The sequence below is a fragment of the Glossina fuscipes genome, unplaced genomic scaffold (genome assembly GCF_014805625.2).
Source record: "Glossina fuscipes isolate IAEA_lab_2018 unplaced genomic scaffold, Yale_Gfus_2 27, whole genome shotgun sequence".
NCBI lineage: Eukaryota > Metazoa > Arthropoda > Insecta > Diptera > Glossinidae > Glossina > Glossina fuscipes.
Window position 1 is genome coordinate 3,267,465 of NW_023998422.1, and position 18,683 is coordinate 3,286,147.

General features: G+C 34.9%; 2 protein-coding genes across 2 annotated transcripts in view; both read right to left on the bottom strand.

Annotated features, from left to right (window-relative positions):
- The window catches only part of LOC119635757 (protein late bloomer), a 4,505-nt gene extending 4,152 nt beyond the window's left edge, over window positions 1-353 (bottom strand). Inside the window, exon 1 of the mRNA XM_038030756.1 lies at window positions 86-353. Coding sequence (XP_037886684.1) covers window positions 86-145 — 60 coding nt within the window. The 5' untranslated portion in view covers window positions 146-353. The remainder of the gene's footprint in view (window positions 1-85) is intronic.
- Window positions 354-5,484: 5,131 nt separating this feature from the next.
- Window positions 5,485-11,673, bottom strand: LOC119635756 (protein late bloomer). The gene is made up of 5 exons (XM_038030754.1): window positions 11,262-11,673; window positions 6,382-6,540; window positions 6,139-6,294; window positions 5,830-6,027; window positions 5,485-5,740 (listed from the first exon to the last, which is right to left on the bottom strand). Exons 1-5 carry the CDS (start codon window positions 11,319-11,321, stop codon window positions 5,669-5,671), a joined length of 645 nt encoding a protein of 214 aa, XP_037886682.1. The 5' UTR covers window positions 11,322-11,673; the 3' UTR covers window positions 5,485-5,668.
- Between the last annotated feature and the right edge of the window lie 7,010 nt (window positions 11,674-18,683).

Consider the following 18,683-nt stretch of genomic DNA (forward strand, 5'->3'; position numbering starts at 1 on the left):
AAAAATTTAAAAAAAAAAAAAAAAAAATTTTTTTTTTTTCTTTATTAAATATGACAGTACAATAAATTAAAAAGAATACACTTACCGCCATAATTAGATTTAAAATAATTGAAGAAATTTTAACTGTTGTGGCTGCGCAACCCATTTTTCCAAATTTCGTTTTATCGCTTTTATGGATTTAACTTTGGCTGGATATGTGTATGTCTTTCTGTTGGAATTTATTTAAAAATATTTTTATTGCTATTTTTTGTTTTTTTTTTTTTCTTTTAATTTTTTTTTTTTTTTTAATTTCAATGAAAATAAAAATAAACGGATTTTTGTAGACGAACCACAAAATATAAACATTCGCGTCTCACGTTCACCTATAAACTAAAGCAAACGTCGGTTATTTATTTTCAATACTAATAACGGTGACTGTGTGGCTGCGATGAGCTCAGACAAACAATATGTATATACATGTAGTCAATACAAAACATTCATACGTACATACATACATACATACATACATACATACATATTTATATACACCTACACCATACATACATTTACGGTATAACACGATTGAATAAATCTGAAACAAATTGATTAATAAAATTCTGACAAACATTACTATTACATTACACAACAATAGCAAAAATATTGACCAAAAGTCAAATCGATCACAATATTGCTTAGATCGCATATAATAGAGTGGATATTAAGAAGCCTCTCGTTCAGCATCCATCCTACAAGTCGAAATGTATTTGAGAATATATCTTATGTTTGTGGCTTGTGTGTTTACCTGTAAGTGTGAATTTGAAAATCTATGCTCACTCTCTAGGCCGTTAGATTAGATTCTCTAATGTCATCATCCATATGCGCGTTGCTGTTATTGCCATTGATAATAACAGGTTTCTATTGTTTTTGTTTTCATTATTATTACTATTTGTTTTTATTCTGTCAACCCAAACAAACTTTAACATAAATGAATGAAGCATTTGTTTACATTCGTGCATTAAAAGAATTGCACGAGTGTGTGCAAATGAAAAGTTAACCAGCAAAGCGAACGCGTCGTCGTCTACACAACGAATATGTAAACATTTCATTATTCTTATGTGCCGGCCGGCAAAACTTGTTGTATGAAACTTAAAATGCTTTAAAAATTTTTGCTATTTCACCTATTCATAGATTGTATAGCGAGTAAAGAATCTCTTCATAGCCATTATTCGAAGAGTTGTGGTATGACGGAGTTGTGGGCCGCTTTATTATACACCTGGTGACCTTCATCAACATTCGTCATTCTAAACCGATATATGTACGTTCGTCGGTCCGTCGGTCCGTCGGTCCGTCCGCACTTTGTGTATTGAAATTGCTCGTAAACATGTGCAATGCAAAAAGTATCAAGCAAAGCACACACATCTTAAGTAAAAGGCCATAAATGACGTTTAAAAGAAAAGAACTCACTCTACTAACTATCACTTGTCTAAAAAATGCAAAAATTGTGTGGAAGTTATATGTAATCACTGATCTGAAGTCTCGCACAAACGTCTACGAGGAACATCTAAAATCTTACTAATTGACGAATCGTGGATCCCGTCTTAAGTGAAGTTTGCAATGCAGATGTAATTTGCAATCTATCGAATACTCCAAGATCGATCAAACACTTGACCTAAAGTTCGATTGAATGCGTGACTGATAACTGAATTCAATACATAACATGAAACCTGGTTCAACACCTAACAACTTCTAAGTGCTACTAAATATATGATCCAAAGTCGCGATTGAATAGATTGAAGGTTTGATTAAATACCTGACCTAGAGCTCGATTAAATAAATAATTCCAAATGTATTATTTTCATTTCCATCAAATATTCGGGATGTTTGCTTGTGTTACTTGAGCTACACTGAATATTCAAAGAAAGATTCTTTTTATAAAAATATATTTTATTTATTTTCTACCACGCTTGCAATATTCTTATTAAAGGCACTAAGACTCGGTTACACGAACTAATTGGTTGGTCGATCGTAATCGATCGTGCATAACAGTGCCTACTTATCCTGTTGGCAATGATTGCGTTTGACAATCAGCCTGAATCCCTTGTCTCGGACTCCAAATGCGTACATTTCATCTTCAATGACCAATGCAGAGTGGCTGTATGAAGGTAAATTCATAGAGCGTTTCACACTCTTACTCGGAATGCGGATGACCCTAAGAGACTAATTCGAAAGATTCTCTGCAGTCGATAGGATTATAAAGATTACGCCTTCCTTGGATGACAATGGATCAATGCTCCTTTCAGTGTCCCTCCGAAGCCATACATGCCGCACGATTACAACGACAATATAACGAAGAAACATGACATTGAATATTTGCGCTAAATGATTGCGTTTGGATTGTAATTTTCAACGAATGTAGTGCACCTTCCATTAATCAGGCAGATAAGGTCGTTACAAACACGAAGCCTAGGCGGCATAGAAGCTATATGGAAGCATTGGTTAACAATGAGATCATATTCTGCGGTTAGCAGACTGTACTCATCCCAATAGAAATTTTTGACCGCAGTGTGCATAAATCCGTTAAAAAAAACTTTCGCTGGCGATAAGGCAAACGGGCCAATGCTAGTGAAAAGCGCACGTGGCATGTTCCGTTTCGATCTTAAAGAAATATTCGAAGAATGATTCAATTTAGAAACGTTCAGTTTTGTATAAATAGTTTTAGAATGTGCATGCTCACAGAAGCTGACTAATGTCTTAGAAGGTCTTTAGTCAATGTTAAGAATTCTTCCGAAATGATTAAATGGAAGAAATGTGTCAAGAAAATACATTCAGCGAAGTGAAGTAATACGCTTATGAAATCCATCTTTTGAAACTTTATTAAGGTATACTTAAGTTGCTACACGCTGCAGCGTATATAAAAGGGCTACATGAAGGAATGAGGAAAGCAGCGGATATAGTTGAGGTAACTCTGCTGTAGGCGTGTCAGTTTATTGTATCAGACCAACGATAAGTGAAACTACCCTAAGCTCCATGGAGCAGTTTTGCGTCCTTTCATATGAAATTATGATTGATTTATGACTTTGAGGAACGTGTCCTTTGACCGATTTGAGCAATTTTCAAACCCTTTTGCAGATTTGTAAGTGATATCATCATTTTTACTACAAATAGATACAGTTGGGCAGACGGAGAGATGGAGAGATGGACATGCGCTGGAACATTTCTAATGGCGAAGAATATGTATACCCTATGGGGCTTTTGATGTTTGCATCTGCGCGTTATAAAGATATTGAAAAAGAAATTAAATTTTAATGCACTATAATATTAAGTACACGTGGTCAACTTCTCCCATTTTTACGCAGAGGCTACATCGTCGTCCATAGAATATACGTTCAAATTTTTGTAAGTTTATCTTTATTCGTTTTGGAACACAAAGGTATTCCCCGTGTACCTGGTACCGTAGGCGTCTCCTTCGGCCGATTTGACCTATTTTTAATACTACCACAGGCGTAAGAATTTCCAATTTCACGGCCAGGAGAATGTTTACAACAGACATTGCACAGACGGACTGACGGACATGGCCGAATCGATTCAGCGTTTGACGCTGATCCAGAATATATATATAATTTGTGGAATTTCTGAAGCTTCCTTCTGACCGTTGCCAAAGTTGTGACAAAATGAATATTCCCCACGGTGAAGGGTATAAAGATTGAACACTTTCCACAAGTTATGCAAATATACCTAAACCTCAAATTTGGCTTACAATTAAGGAATTTTTTATCATTGGTCAATATTGAACTAATTTTTCACTTACTCGCTGAACATTTTTTATGATATATTATTAAATAAGCTAGTGCCGATCCGAGAGAAACGCTTGAAATCACAAATTAAAGTGCTTGCGGGGTAATTGCCAGAACACCGATTTCAACTGTTGCCTATTTTTCGGTAGTGTAGTTGACTGTAGGATTCAATCCTCACTAAAACAAAGTAACATTTTGTGGTGATGGCTACTGAGAGAATATTCTCCTTCCATCTGTGGTATAATATCGTTTCGCTTTATTTGGAGTAAAGAAAATTTTCCTTTCAAGGAATTTTCTCTCAAGCAAATTAAGTCGACAAAAATGATCCATCATTTGAAATGTGCTGATTCGTCCCGACATGTTTTGTTTCAAATTTTTAAAAAAAAAGTTTTATTCTGCTACCCGTCGAAATTGATCACAAATACAGCTGGAAGGAAACATTCACTTTTTCATGCAATAAATTCGAAGATTTTCCCCTTCTGCAGGTGAACTTCACAATAAATGTAGATTTTACCAACAATCTAAAACTACCGGGAATTTTAAATTCTTTCTTTTACAATAGATTTCATTGAAAGTTGTAGGAAGGCATTGCAGATCAATTTTTTTTAATTTACTTGACCCTGGAAACGTTGTCAAAGCAAGCAGTAGTAGTAGAAAGTGATTATATGTCATTTGAGCGGATAATGGCAACACTTAAGAGAACTTAGGATAAACGACGGCAGCCGGTACGCTACCTATAACTTGCATGAGTAAGCGAAAGCCTCCAAAAAATGTCCAAAAGCTTGGATGTTCTTTAATATCGATGTAATGTGGTCACAATACAAACTATCCAAAACAAGTACTCTACAGAGATCAAAGAGATTTGCCCACTTATTAGGTCCTTTAAAACACCTACAGGGCTTCCTCGTCGTTCTGCACAGCGCACAACACACTACCCGCAACTCATCGTTTCTTCATCATACTGCCAGCCTTTAAAACAACCTATCTGCATGGATCGCTCCCAGCGTACCCGATGTATCAATTTTTAAGATGAATATTGTTCACTCCTTTCCTCCTAAAATCTCTCCTGACCACCTCCATGCCCGCACTTATAGGGGACATCCTCTCAGCAACTGATCGTAAAAAATAAATGAATTATCGTCATTTTGCGTGTGACTATGTCGACTCTATTAAACGATGTGTCTCCATCCGCGTGCCTCATGTCAATCAATATGTACATACAACTTACAGATCGCAATTTTCAAGATATTCTCACACTGGCATATTTCAGACTATGAATTGGATTGAATCGATCGAATAAATCTTTTTATGAAACCATTTTTTCCCTTTTTAATGTCTCTTTACAGCAGAAAACCAGTGAGTTTACCTTTACCTGCAGTATAGTTGGGATGCTAAGAACTATTTTTCGGACGATACTTCACGTTAAAGTTTTCGCGAAAGGTAGACCATATGGTAATCGCTGTAGGGTGTGTCATAATTTGCTCGGCAGTTGGTTTTCAATTACATCTTAATTTCATTGCCAAAAAGTGAATTTTTTATATGTTGTTACTACATGCGATCAACAGACCTCAAGAACCAAACGACTATGAAAATTTGTTTTCATTGTGTATTTATAAACATTTTACAAAGAGAAATTCATTTATTTGCATATTAATATTAATATCAAAGTTCTCCATTTGAACGGTGAACGGTTAAAGTTAAGTAAAAAACTTATATGTAAAGGGTTAAATTTAAAAAGATCAAAAAATTATATACCAAAAAGTGCACTAATTTTATATAAATATGTGTATGCGTAGTTTGTACATAAGTAATGAACAAGTAAAAGTAAAAAAATGTAAAGGTACACGTGACTTGGGAGGTAGAGCAGTGCGCACTGCGATTGCCACTGATTATGTTCAATAGCCAAACCTGCGTTTTTGATTTGTATAATGAATGGCTAAGGTTGTTGCTAACAATAGAATCACCAACTGCTCGAAAGAGAAAAATATTACTTTGACTTTCTTTACTTGCAATCAATCGAATATGAAAAAATATTGAGAGAAAAAGATTAACTTACACTAACTCCCAATAAGCACCATTCGCATATTTGCGTTGTGAGAACCTCGTCAGCGAATGCCGCTTCGACCTTGGTTATGCAACCAGTTATGTAAACATTCAAAGGATTTATGCAATTACTGTCTTTGCAGCAACTTGATGGCGGACTACGTCCAATGTTTACATAATCTTCTGCAGAATCACGACCGCAGCAAGCGTACTACACAGAAAAACATGTAAGCATTTATGTACATTGGGCGATCAAAACTCAAAAAAAAAAAAAAAAAAAAAAAAATTTAATGTTTTTTTTTTTTGTTTTATGAGCACTTACCACTATTTGCATATTATCCATGGAACCGGGTTGCGTTATTTCTTTCTGCCAAAAGTCATCAACCTCTTGAAGAGCGTATTTCTTAAAGACGTCACGTGTATTGAAACAAATCATGACAACTACAAGAACTATCATTACTAACATGGTAATCGCATGCTATTTACGAAAACGAAATAAATAAATAAAATCTTCTCCCCATTATCTTATACTATACATATATATATATATATCAAGTTTTCCTACCGTCCATAAGGAGCGAGCAGATTCACGTGCTGCTCCCATGCAGCCGAAAAATGCAATTAATAGTATAACGCCGCCCAACGATATGACACCAATAGCATAGTTGCGGGGCATCGCATCCCATCCGAAACCGCCAAGAATTATTAATAGAATTCCAATGATCTGCATTTGCAAAGAAAAAGAACAACATGAAAGTCCACTTATTCTAGATTCGTACACTGCAATGCATTGAATCAGAAATAATGAAAATAACATTTCGCGAAATTTCCAAGATCCAACAGAATATAAAGTCTTTGGTGAACACATTTACTTTAGTCTTTGAGCGTTAGCTTCCTCTGCGAATGAATAGGTTATGACACAAGTGGAGAATGTGTTTCGTATATGGCGTTCGTAAAAGCTAATCTTTGCGCTAATTAATATTTAACTATGTAGATTACAACCATTTGAAAATTAATAGAATAAAAAATACTTCTATTAATATCAATTTTATTGCATTTTTATTGTATACAAAAAAAAAAAAAACATTACGGTCTCCTTGAGTAATCATTACTTGATCAATTAGTCCTTCAATTAACTACATGGAAAAGTAATGCAATCTCTTCTTTTCACTTCCATCATGTTGGGTGTGTGAGTGCGATTTTGGACTTTTTCGAAGAGAGGGTGTAAGTATTACTCTGGGCAGTTGGTTAAAACGTTGATTTCTTCTTTAAGTTGTAACTGTATGAGTTATCAATCTGAAGCATACACAACATGGCTCTCTGGAGTAAAAAAACGTGATTTTCGGGAAAACTAGGAGCAAGAACTAATGGAATTGGGATGGAAATGGGGCAATATGTCAAAAGTCATGACAGTGTGAGTTTCTTTCCAAACCAAGAAATTTTTTTTTACCACAAGCGAATCCATCCATAGTCGCATATCAAATATATTTTCGAAAGCAAGAAGATTCATTTCTGAAACATCCGCCTGAGTGGTCGAGTAAGCAAAAGATCTCGACGTACAACAACTCTATGGTCATGGGCTCCAATCTCAAGTGCGGTAAAGCTTTGATTAGAACTGATAACCTTTTGTACTAGCGCTTTAAGTGTTTACTCTTCATTTCCCTAATAATAATAATAATAATAAAAGTAACTTTTGGAACAAAATCTATTCTATTCAGCTTGGAAAGAAATTTTTCATATCCAATAGCAACGAGAAAACCTTTGCGATAATTTTATCGTGTATGCATCAATCATTTATGGATGTTCTTATACAGCTGCGACCAAAGAGTAACAACACTTTCTCACCTAAGTCAAGTGAGGCTAGCCTAACGAGCAATTATTATCTCTTAGATGGGCGCCAAACTAACAGAATCAAAATTTCAGGCGAACGCAGTCAGTAGTTAATGAGACACGCTTCCTTTATATTCTTCTGAAGAATAGGACTTTTTGATTCAAGACAAGTAATGTATATACTAAGTAGTTATGTATTATATATATATAGGTATGTATGCCATTTCACGTTTCCATTGCTTCTCTTAATTATCTGACATTTTCAAGAAATCTTCAATCCATCATTAGATCAGTTAACTAGATACCAAACATGAGAAGCAAGTTTAAGTAAAGAGCAACTAAAAGCAGACCGATCGAATACTCGACGTGAATACGTAGTAGTGTTCGAGAATTTTGTTAATTTTAAGCGAGTCAACTGATCAATCGGAATCCTCCCAGATGATCTTACACGTCAAGTGTGTTCTCGATATCTGCTAGAGGTTGTTGTGGAACACGATAAAATAAATGTATCCTTAAAGCTTTAAGTTAATATTAACTAGAAGGTGTAAACCGAAACTTCAGCTCAGCGTTGATGGATCAAACTCATAATAAAGTGACCGTTATCTAAGAGTTTGTGGGCTTTTAACTTTTGCTCTCACTCTTTGTTTGGTGAGTTTCCTAAGAAGAGATAAGAGATGAAGGGTGAAATCAAGCCGAATTGCATCGTGGAGCTATCTGCACATAAACGCAGCACAGCCTACATTACGCCGATGAGTAATAGAATTTTAGGGCATCAACCTTCCGGCGCGATCTGAGAGTTTCCGTCCACACTTGCTAACTATACTCTTATCTTGCACGAATAGAGGCGGTGTAGATATCGACGATACTGAAGTATGTGTTGCACTGCTCGGAAAAACCTAAACCTCGTCTTTCGAGTACGTATTCCGCCGAAATTGCGTACTTTTCTGTCCTCATGCTTAAAATGTCAAGAGCTGCTGATTGCTCTACCTTAATATCGCCAAAGGAAAAAATGGTTTAATCTTTCTTCTTATGCATTATACATTGCGTTTTGTTAGCATTGAAGTTTGTACTATTTCTTCAATGCTATTCGGATGCTCCGTTGATGGCATCAATGAAGTGTGTCGGTTATTATGCAGCATTTATTTTGCAACTCGATGCTGCAAATGAATTAATAGGCTTTCCTGCCACGCGCACATAGTCGTTAACACGTTGACACTCAAATGGATGATGGACGAGAGAAACACACGGAAAATCTCCCTGTAGATATAATATTACGAACATAGGATGGCCATTGTCGTCATGTGAACATGAACATTGGACGGCTATAGACGGCATTTACGTCACCCTATTAGCAAGTATCAAGAAGAGAGAGAGACAATCAACACAATCCTGTGGTATTCCTGCGTTTTGTGAGCAAACTGATGTTTACGTAAATTCTTAACAACTGAAATAGTTGAAGTTGATTGTATCGTGTTTCATTGCATCAATAATCAATAGTTTTTTCTAGTAGTAGTAGATTATCAGGCGTATTTTAAGCAAGATCACAAGGACATCACAGGACACAAGGCACTCTTTCTTGCGTGGTTTTCCAGGACGTGACAACCCCGTCTTATAACAAAATTGATGTCGGAGCGTTTTCTTGCGATCGTTCAGAATACCAAGATTGACACAAAATGTAAATGACAATAAAATTCATTCCTTGTATGACTGTTGATCGTTGACACCGGAATGCCAGAACGTACTGCTATATCTGCAGGACTTTCTTTGTTTTCTTTGAACTTGTTCTGAATATTTTCCGTCCATCAACCAAGGGCTGTTAGATGAATTCGTATTTTGGTTTTTAATCACGAAAACATCTCAGGGACTTCATAAACTCTATATACAAGTCTCTTAGGACGCAAACATAACGTGTTCTCTCTCATTACGTATATGTATCTTGCATTAACCAAAATTCGCGCAAAAAGAATTCGAGGAGTTTGTCACATCTCCTATAAACACATCCAAGTTGTTGCACCCTACACCACTTGTGATAGAAGAATATATTATATTTGTGCGGATGTGTGCAACATCTTTTTATGATACCGATCGATTCAGAAATTCTATCTCAATCGACCCAAGCCTGTATGTCCATGCGCTACCATTTTTGGGATACCTTGATGCACTGACATGTCTGGATTAAGGACAAACGCTACTCACATCGGACCACTTTTTCGACCTTAATGCCTTATTTTGTTGTTATTGTTAAAAGTGTTTACATTTCTAAACATATTAAGCTAATTGATGGGCAGTGGCCCGCTATAATTTTTCTATTTTTGAGTAAATTTAGCAAACAGAAGATACCTCTGTGTTGGTTACGAAAGAAAAATATTTACTAATGCAAGCAGCGTTACTTACTAAATTTATAAAACTCATTCAATTCATTAAAGGCAAAATTTGTTTACATATACTTGTGAATATTAATTTTTTAAAGGCGTATCCTTATACCAATTGCATTAACATTTTTTTTTACGCTTGGGAAAATACCTAATAATGTCGCACTAACAACAATGTCAAGCTTCGAATATTCAGTATACGCAATAGAGTAAGCAGACAGATATAGGCAGACATTATTTTGATCGATTTAAAATTACAAAGTAATTATAGATACAGAGATCATTAGATTCGCATCATCTTTTACTATGCATATTACAACAATTATAGAAATTATGAATTTCCTGAGTTGTTGCGAGCAAGAAAATACTTTTTATTATGTAATACTTCATAAACACATATATATATAGTATATATATGTATAGTGCACATATATATAGTATATTTATATGTATATGCAATAAGTTAAGATTTTATTTATGATAACTGTTTACATATATATATATATATATATATATGCAGTAAATATGAGCTCATCTACGGAAGCCAACTAAATGCTATTGCATGTTCTTCGAAGCGATGAGAGATGGAATCATTCTTAATGACAATTAAATATTTACGTAGTTTTCTTTAGTTAAGTATCCGTTACAGACATAAATATGTGCATATGCAGACGTTCGAAGGTAAGTTTGATATGCGAACACGCAATTGCTTTTTAAACACATCAATTTAATGAATTATTCGATGCAACACTAAAACAAATGTCTACACAATATTTTGAAAACATAGAAGGTGTAGTTGTCGCAAGCCTCGTAAGTGTCATGTTTATTTTAATCAAGAGAATAAGTCTGCGATGATAGTTAATGCAAACATTAGATGATATCATATGCTAAATAAAAGTATTACAATAATGGAGGCATCCTTATGAGTGACACACAACCAGCATACATTGCTTGTAATGAATCGCAAATTTATCTCTTGAATAGTGTCAACGAATTCCGAGTTTTTTTTTTTTTCTTTTCTTTTCTTTTTTTGGATTTTGAACTAAAATTCTTAAAATATGTCTTTAATGTGATGAGGGAAATAAATCAAAGTACACAGGCACATCAGTTTTATATATATATATATATATATATATATATATACCTTAGATAGATCTCATTGAAATGTGAAGCTGTGTGAGACATACACACATCTGCCTATAGATAACATTGTTTTGTAAACAATTCGTTAATATTTACTTACCGCCCATAGTGTGTTGAAGACATATAATAGGTATTTAATCGTTATTGTAGCGCATCCCATTTTATTATTATAAACTTTAATGTTGTTGTTGGTTCTTTTTTTTTTTTTTTTTTTTTTTTTTTATTTTATTTTTTTTTTTTTTATATTACCGCTCTATACAGGCACGCAGAAATCTTTGATTGATAAATCGTGGCCAGCCGTTCGTTCACAAAGTTAATGCTTTTGTGTGGCAACAGCAACAGCAGCACCACATGTGCACACATAAATGATAATAAACTAAGAAAGAAAACTAGGAATTAAACACAATACTGCACGTACATAGGCGCACACAATTATCTATACATGTACACATGCATATATAAATTGCTCAGAATAGAATTAGAAAACTTCCAACAAGAGCTACGGTCACGAATAAACTAAACGGTGTTGTAGTTTTGTTATTTGCATTTACTGAGAAAATAAATTGGAGGAAGAAAAAAAAAAATGAATAGAGACAGAAAAGGAAAAAAAAAAGAAAAGATTTACACGATTACTCATACTACCAGCCGGACTCTCATCATCATACGTAAAATATTCATGGCGTGTGACTGAAACTGTGTGCGAATAGCAAAAAAAAAAAAAAAAGAAGCAAATGTGCAGAATATTACTTGTAATATATTGCGATTTGTTCTGCGTATGCATGCCCGTACACACATACATACATACAAACACACATGCATACACGCTACATATACCCATTTGTTTGCTTATTCGTTTAGTTTAGTTTAAAGCCTGACACACAAAGCCGCTTAAGCGCAATTCTAAAAGAGAGATAGAAAAACTTGAACATTAAACACCGCCATGTCAAACCAATCGCCCGGACGGAAATTCAATTATTTAAACGTATCTATTGCTTTAAAAGCGATGTACGATGTAGGGTGGGTGGAAGCAACAGATAAATCATACTTTGTGCAGGAAAAATCAACGTAAAGCAACAAGTTTCGAGTCACTTCGAACAGGCCGTTAAGTATGGCAAATATAGCGAATGATTGAAACGAACAAAGTCATAAGTTTCCGACCAAAGGGAAGCGAAAGAAATAAATTGAGTGATAATAAAAGCAATTTCTCGCAAAAAATCAAGCCGAAGCAGCGAAAAGTTACGTTTAACCGCAGGAAATGAACTTAACACTAACAAGAGATGTGGCTGTCTCCCAGCTAGACCGCGCTGCAGTATTAACTGGGTTAAGCCTTGCTTTTGTTGGTAAGAAATGTGTCCTATACCAAAAATAGGCGTGTCATTTGCTCGGGAAAATGCCGGAATTTTTATCCTATGCAGTAATCCTATGCAGTATCCTATGCAATAAGCTAAAGTGACGTGTTACCGTCTATTGAACACTAAGTCAAAGATCGACACAGAGAGCTGCAAGGCAAGTTGTTAACTGTTCGTTATAAGTAAGGCAAAAAATGCGTTCACTAACCACATATTATGTTCGTCACCTAGATCGGCCAGAAAAAGCGAGGCAGAAAACTGGCTGCGCTTTAATTAGATCGCAATATAAAGCAAGAAGATGAAGGCGACCAGCAACAGGCTGCTAAATGTTGAACTAGGAGGCTATAGTAAATGAAAGATCGACGTAGAAAATTCCAGAGACACAACAAGCAATTAATTTCCACTTCATTTCCTTTTTGACTGCCAGAACTGCATTCAATTCGGACAACAGAACAGGGACCTTAAAATTGATCTACGCTAGACCGTCTTGCCTATGAGTGACTAATACTAATAACAAACGTACTACTAGATCGACAGTTTAGATATGAGACAGTAAATATATAAAAAGTTTCAAGATAATCTACCATTACCTATTAAACGTAGATTGACGAAACTAAACTGAATGAAGCATTGGGGTAGAAAATCAGAAACCATACAGCAAACGTTTCAATCTTAGTTCAGAATTGCATTTGGCCATAAGGATTCAATTTTCCTCCAACCAGAGATGTGTCATTCGCCCAGTCAGACTGCAAGTATTGTCTATGCAATCTATGTGGTTGTTGTTATGTTTAATAAAAACGACGATGTAAAGCAATAAATTAGAGTCGAGATGATTGAAATAGAAGAAGAACGGAGTAGAAGTTGGAATGATAGCGAGCAGCTTATGCTTGGTTACTAGTTGTCCTTCGCACTAATAAGTGGAGTAATTCATCCGGCCGCAACTTCGATCATTAATTATCCACGAACAATAGGATATGCCTTAGCCGAAATGCATTCAGACCGGAGCAGCTAATGCACGATAACCTAGAGAAGACTTTTAAAAGTTGCAATCGATGCTGAAAATAAATTAAAAACAAATTTAACAAATTGCTTAACAAAAAAGGAAAAAAGGGAAAATCAAAAAAAATTCATATATTTATGAAAGATAATGTCAGAGCTGAAATTGAAGAAGTTTTAGTACTGGATATTGGAAGGAAAAAAAGATGAAAGAGCGATTGTCGCTTGTTTAGACGTTAGGAAGAGTGACTTAAAGACGTGGAAAGCTTAACTCTTAAAATTCTAAGCTACAGGCATAAATACTTAAGTAGAGCTTTGCAAAGTTCAAGAACGTGCAAAATTACGGTTTCAATCGATAATTATCAAATCATTTTATAGCGTAATAATAAATATTATGAAATAAAAAAATGCTAAAATGTGAAAGAAACTTGAAAATAATTTTGTAATTAAAGCATTAAATCTCATTAGTGTAAAAAGCTGCTAACACAAAAATATTGATCGATGTCGATTTGTGTAAAGTCAGCGAGAAAATCGATTTGATAGGCATTCGTCTTAAAATTATCAATGGCATTTGAACGGCATTCAATTAAAACAGTTTTCCCAATCTTCCCAGAAGACGAATTGTTAAAACTTGAAAGAATTGTGATAGTTATTACGTGCAGGGAATGGACCTGTGCGTCTATAGGCAATGCCCAGAAGGACTTGGGATAGACACATTTTTCTGGAAATGATTCTGAGTGTTTTCGGACTGTGGGTCCCTCTTCGATGGAATGCAGCAAACTAACGCGCTTTGCCTCAAAGACGAACGCTGTTGAAAACGGTTCGGATCGGGCTGATTTTTCGGCCACTTCCCATGTAATGTTTTATGTTGAAAACTTTTCATATGTATAACTGTATGGTGGTGTTAGGGGCCTGACCCACTATAGTGCTTTGAATTTGTTTTTAAATTTTTTCTTTATAAATCAAAATTATTTAATAATAGATCTCGTGAGAGTCTATAAGAATCAACGAGACGAGATGCACCAACATAGAGCAAAAGGTCAGGAATTTATAAAAGTAATGCGTAACACTTACGGAGTGTTTCGTATTAACAGTTTGATTTAACTAAATAGATTCGAAAGCTACGATACGATAATCAATGGACGCTTTAGTTTTAATATTTTTTTAGGTTCAGAGAAGAAAATGTCATTTTGATCAGAAGTGATCAAAGCTTTAAATATAAAGCCAACGTTAGGGGCCATCAGCTTGACAATCCTGATATTAAAATCATCCATAAGCACAAGGCATGCGTATGTACATAATTTAGTACGCATGTGTGATTGTATGTAAGTATAGAGATATCCCATATGAACATCATTATTAGCAACTAAAAGCTATTTGCAGTTCTTTAAAAGCAAAGCATAACATTTTTATTTCCATTTCTATTTGCAGTTAAACTTGCAAATCGTGTTCAGTTTGTCGGGAATAATTGTAATTTACTAACGTGTAACGTACATGAGAACCAAAAATTTCACTTTCAGTCTTTCTTCTTTCGATACCTCTTGCACAACAATTAGTTTTACTATCAACACATGAACTTAAGTGTAACTTTAAATAATTATTGCATGGTTTCGTGTTTGGCTCGTATGGTTCTCTAACTTTCTCCAATTGTAGGGTATTGATGACTTGACTTAAACTCTAACGCTAACAGTCTTCTGTGTATTCACTTGTTTGCTTTAATTAGCTTTATTTATGGGTGTTTTGATTTACTCCATTCATTACAAGATAAAATGACAAATTGTATATATATCTGTGTATTTCCTGTACTCACCGAATCTCTAACCGTCACTAGATAAAATAAGCTTGCATTTCTGTGCTTATGCCAATTTGCCAACAGTCGAACCTTTTTTAAGTAATTGTAGGTAGAAGGAAAACTTTCCGACGATTTTTAAGCCGAAAAGAAAACAGTAGCGCTTTGTGGATACAACTTGCACTCTAGGGAAATTAAACCTTTTAAAGAGTGTCCTTCCCAAGATTTTTCGTTGCGATCCCGTAAAGTATATATGTCTGCCATTGGCGCAAGATGGCGATTCCACTTAGCTATGTCTTTTGGTCCATCGTCTATCGTACATAACCGCAGTTGATTGCTACTTATGAAGTTCGAAATCGTGATCATTTACGCTGACACAAATTGAAAGAGAAAGCTGCACCTCAGTATCTTGCTCATTAATCAAAATCCATAAATCAATTCTGAAAATGGACGTGACACAAATGTACCGAAAATTGATTCAAGTCAAGGCAAATATATTATATGTTAATTGCAACTAAATCGGTCAATGCTACATGTGTGCTTAACATGTCCAATGCGCACAATATGTTGATTTGTTGAATAATATTACGCATCGTTACTCTAAATTGGCTACCTGCAAGCAGAGCCATAGCAGTCACTCAAATAACGTGATTTTCATTTGCCATATTATACATATTATATACAGACATAGACGTAGTCAGAAGGTCAGTACAAAGAATCAAACATTTATGGCTAATAAAAACGTTACATTTTTTTGCGCTGTATTATGTTACTAAAAGAAAAGCGATTCTATCGCTAGTACGATAACGGCGCCTAAACAACATTTTTTTTTACTTAAGCTAGATTATAGATTGTAAGCAATTCTAATAACGGGATCACATCTTTTTTGCTTCGATGCTTCTAAAAATACAATGATGAAAACCTTTGTAGCCGGGAAAGGCCTGCCACTACCTACACGGGCACCATTCGCGTAACACAAACGGTCATACTTTGTCGCGGTACTATATTAAAAGTTATATCTTGGTTGTTTCCAATGTAAAAACATCTTTTTCAGAAGATCTCTGATATAGCGGCGGGGCCAAAACATGAACTGATGTGTCACCAAGGTTAACCCTTTACTCAAATATCTTCTATTTGTCATATTGCTTTCAAAATAACACTTTGTTGTCATCCATAGGCTTTCCATTCATCAGAACTCTCATATATACAGAGATGCGAAAAATAGACCTATCCGGTCCAAATTCCGTATAACTAATTATTATATCACATTACTACTATAGATCAATTTTTATCATAAAATGTTGAAAATTTAACCTTTCTGCCTTATAAAAACCTACCTTTCGTAGAAGGCCTTACATGGGAGAGGATTGAAGAAATTGATTCATGTGGCCCACTTTTTGCAGCCTTCGATAGGAATCACCCACAAAAATATATGGATCTACAGCAAGCAAACAAAATGCAAAATCCGTTCAGAAAATAATTATGAGTCGATCGGTGCACTGAAAGGTGCATATATCCTGTATTACAAGTACACATATATTTAACTTACTTCTATCGTTTTCCTTTCTCTTTTTTTCTATTAAACATGAGTTCGATCCTCCTGATTTTACTATGCCGTAAATTCCTTCGATTTGTGACAAAAAAGAAATGAAAATGGAAGAAAAGCAATGGAAGTTAACTCACTTTTCAATGGTCTAGAGTTAATAGTTGAATTTATATGAGAAGGTTTCACTGTAAAAGTATGCATTTGTTTAATTTGCTTTACTCTTTGATGTTCTGACAAAGAGCAAAGACATTAACACAATAACTTAGGCTGTGATTGTATACGAAGATCGAGCGATATGGTAAGAGAAATGTACACACTCTCACGATGTTAACTGATGATAGTTAGATAGATATTTACAAGTAAATGTTTTGTACTTAATTGCTGGATGGTGAGATTTTCATTGAAAAACATTTCCGCCCGAGATATTTTGTCATTGAATCAATAGACTATACATGACTTTATAGATCAGCATGTCAGCTGCTGTTTGATTTCAAGCTAAACGGAATGGAGGGCTAAGCAAATCTAGATTCACTCAAGTTGTGTCATTAGTAGAGCAAGGGTTGGTCATCCTACTATAAAAGCTATTCGTTAATCTTTAACACTAAAACTCCCGGCGTTTTTCATATCTCCATTTCTATCAAGAAGAATCATTTTGATTCCCTTTCTTTGTGAAATCGACACAGTCGCAGAAATGGAGATGAGAAGCTGAAATTTGGCGCGAAGACTGTGGTCTGTCTGCATGCACCCACAAAATAGATTAAAAATTCAGACAACCTCGAAAAAACAAGGCCGATACTATCAGATTTTTGTCTATAATTTTTTGCTCCCGCGAAGATAGTTTCGAAAATCTTTAATCCACATGCTAGTTATTAAGATGATCTTCATGTTTAGGCCAAAAATGGCTCCAGTTGGTTTTCTAACATCGTCAAAACTAACAATAAAACTTTAAATGGAAGTTATTTCCAATGAGAACCTTTTCTGGTTCGAACATGTAAATGGTTCTGGGGACAATTTGAGTGGCAGATCCCCCGAAACAGCTTCATCGAAAATTATCGAGAATTCTATATGAGCATATGAAAAAACTGCCGGTGTCTTTCCAGATCGCCTGAGTTCTTAATCTATAATGGGTCCATCTGAGTAGTCGAGCAGGCTAAAAATCACGACTAACAACTCAATGGTCGTAAGTCAGGTTTAGTAGAGCTTTCAATAATGCCGATAGCCTTAGATCCTAGTACTTTAAGACTTTAATCTTGGAATTTATTTTCCTGGATGAATTACTGACACTAATAATAGTAATTTACAATGGGCGCATAGGTCAACACGCCACAACAGTTTTTTAACCTTGAGCTTTTAATCGATCAAGGAATGTTTGTGTCAATTTTGGGATTTTTGTCGTCTTTTCGGCGCCTGGGGCAGTTTAATAAAATTAAATGGTCACAATAGTTCCTTTTGCTAAGAATAGGTGCAACTCATTGGCATCTTAACAACGAGACCGCGTGTAAAAAAAGTTCATTATAGATATTTGAACGTCCTTTCATATAAGTGAAATTAGTCAAAAAAGTTTTGAGCATTACATTGCGAAAATTAAGAAGGTCCAAAATGACCTACCCGGTTGTTGCAGGGTTAAGCAACATTTTGTATCCTTGCATTGATTTTAATGCAAATTATTTCACACCCGACGCAATTACTTATAAATTATTTTTAAAAATTACATGTTGATATCATACATACCGAACGCCCACTATTTCAAATAAAACACTTAAGGGAATGCTTAGTAAAAAAATTATCATTATTTCAAGAACAGACAAAGAAAAAAATGTTTTTTAATAATTAGTAACAAAT

Bases quoted from the DNA above. Each gene is read 5' to 3' on its own strand.
- LOC119635756 (XM_038030754.1), bottom strand. From the start codon at position 11,321: ATGGGATGCGCTACAATAACGATTAAATACCTATTATATGTCTTCAAC. The intron at 6,295-6,381 runs GTAGGAAAACTT...TTTCGTAAATAG, and splicing joins CTGCTCGCTCCTTATGGACG to CATGCGATTACCATGTTAGT. The intron at 6,028-6,138 runs GTAAGTGCTCAT...TTTTCTGTGTAG, and splicing joins TGGATAATATGCAAATAGTG to TACGCTTGCTGCGGTCGTGA.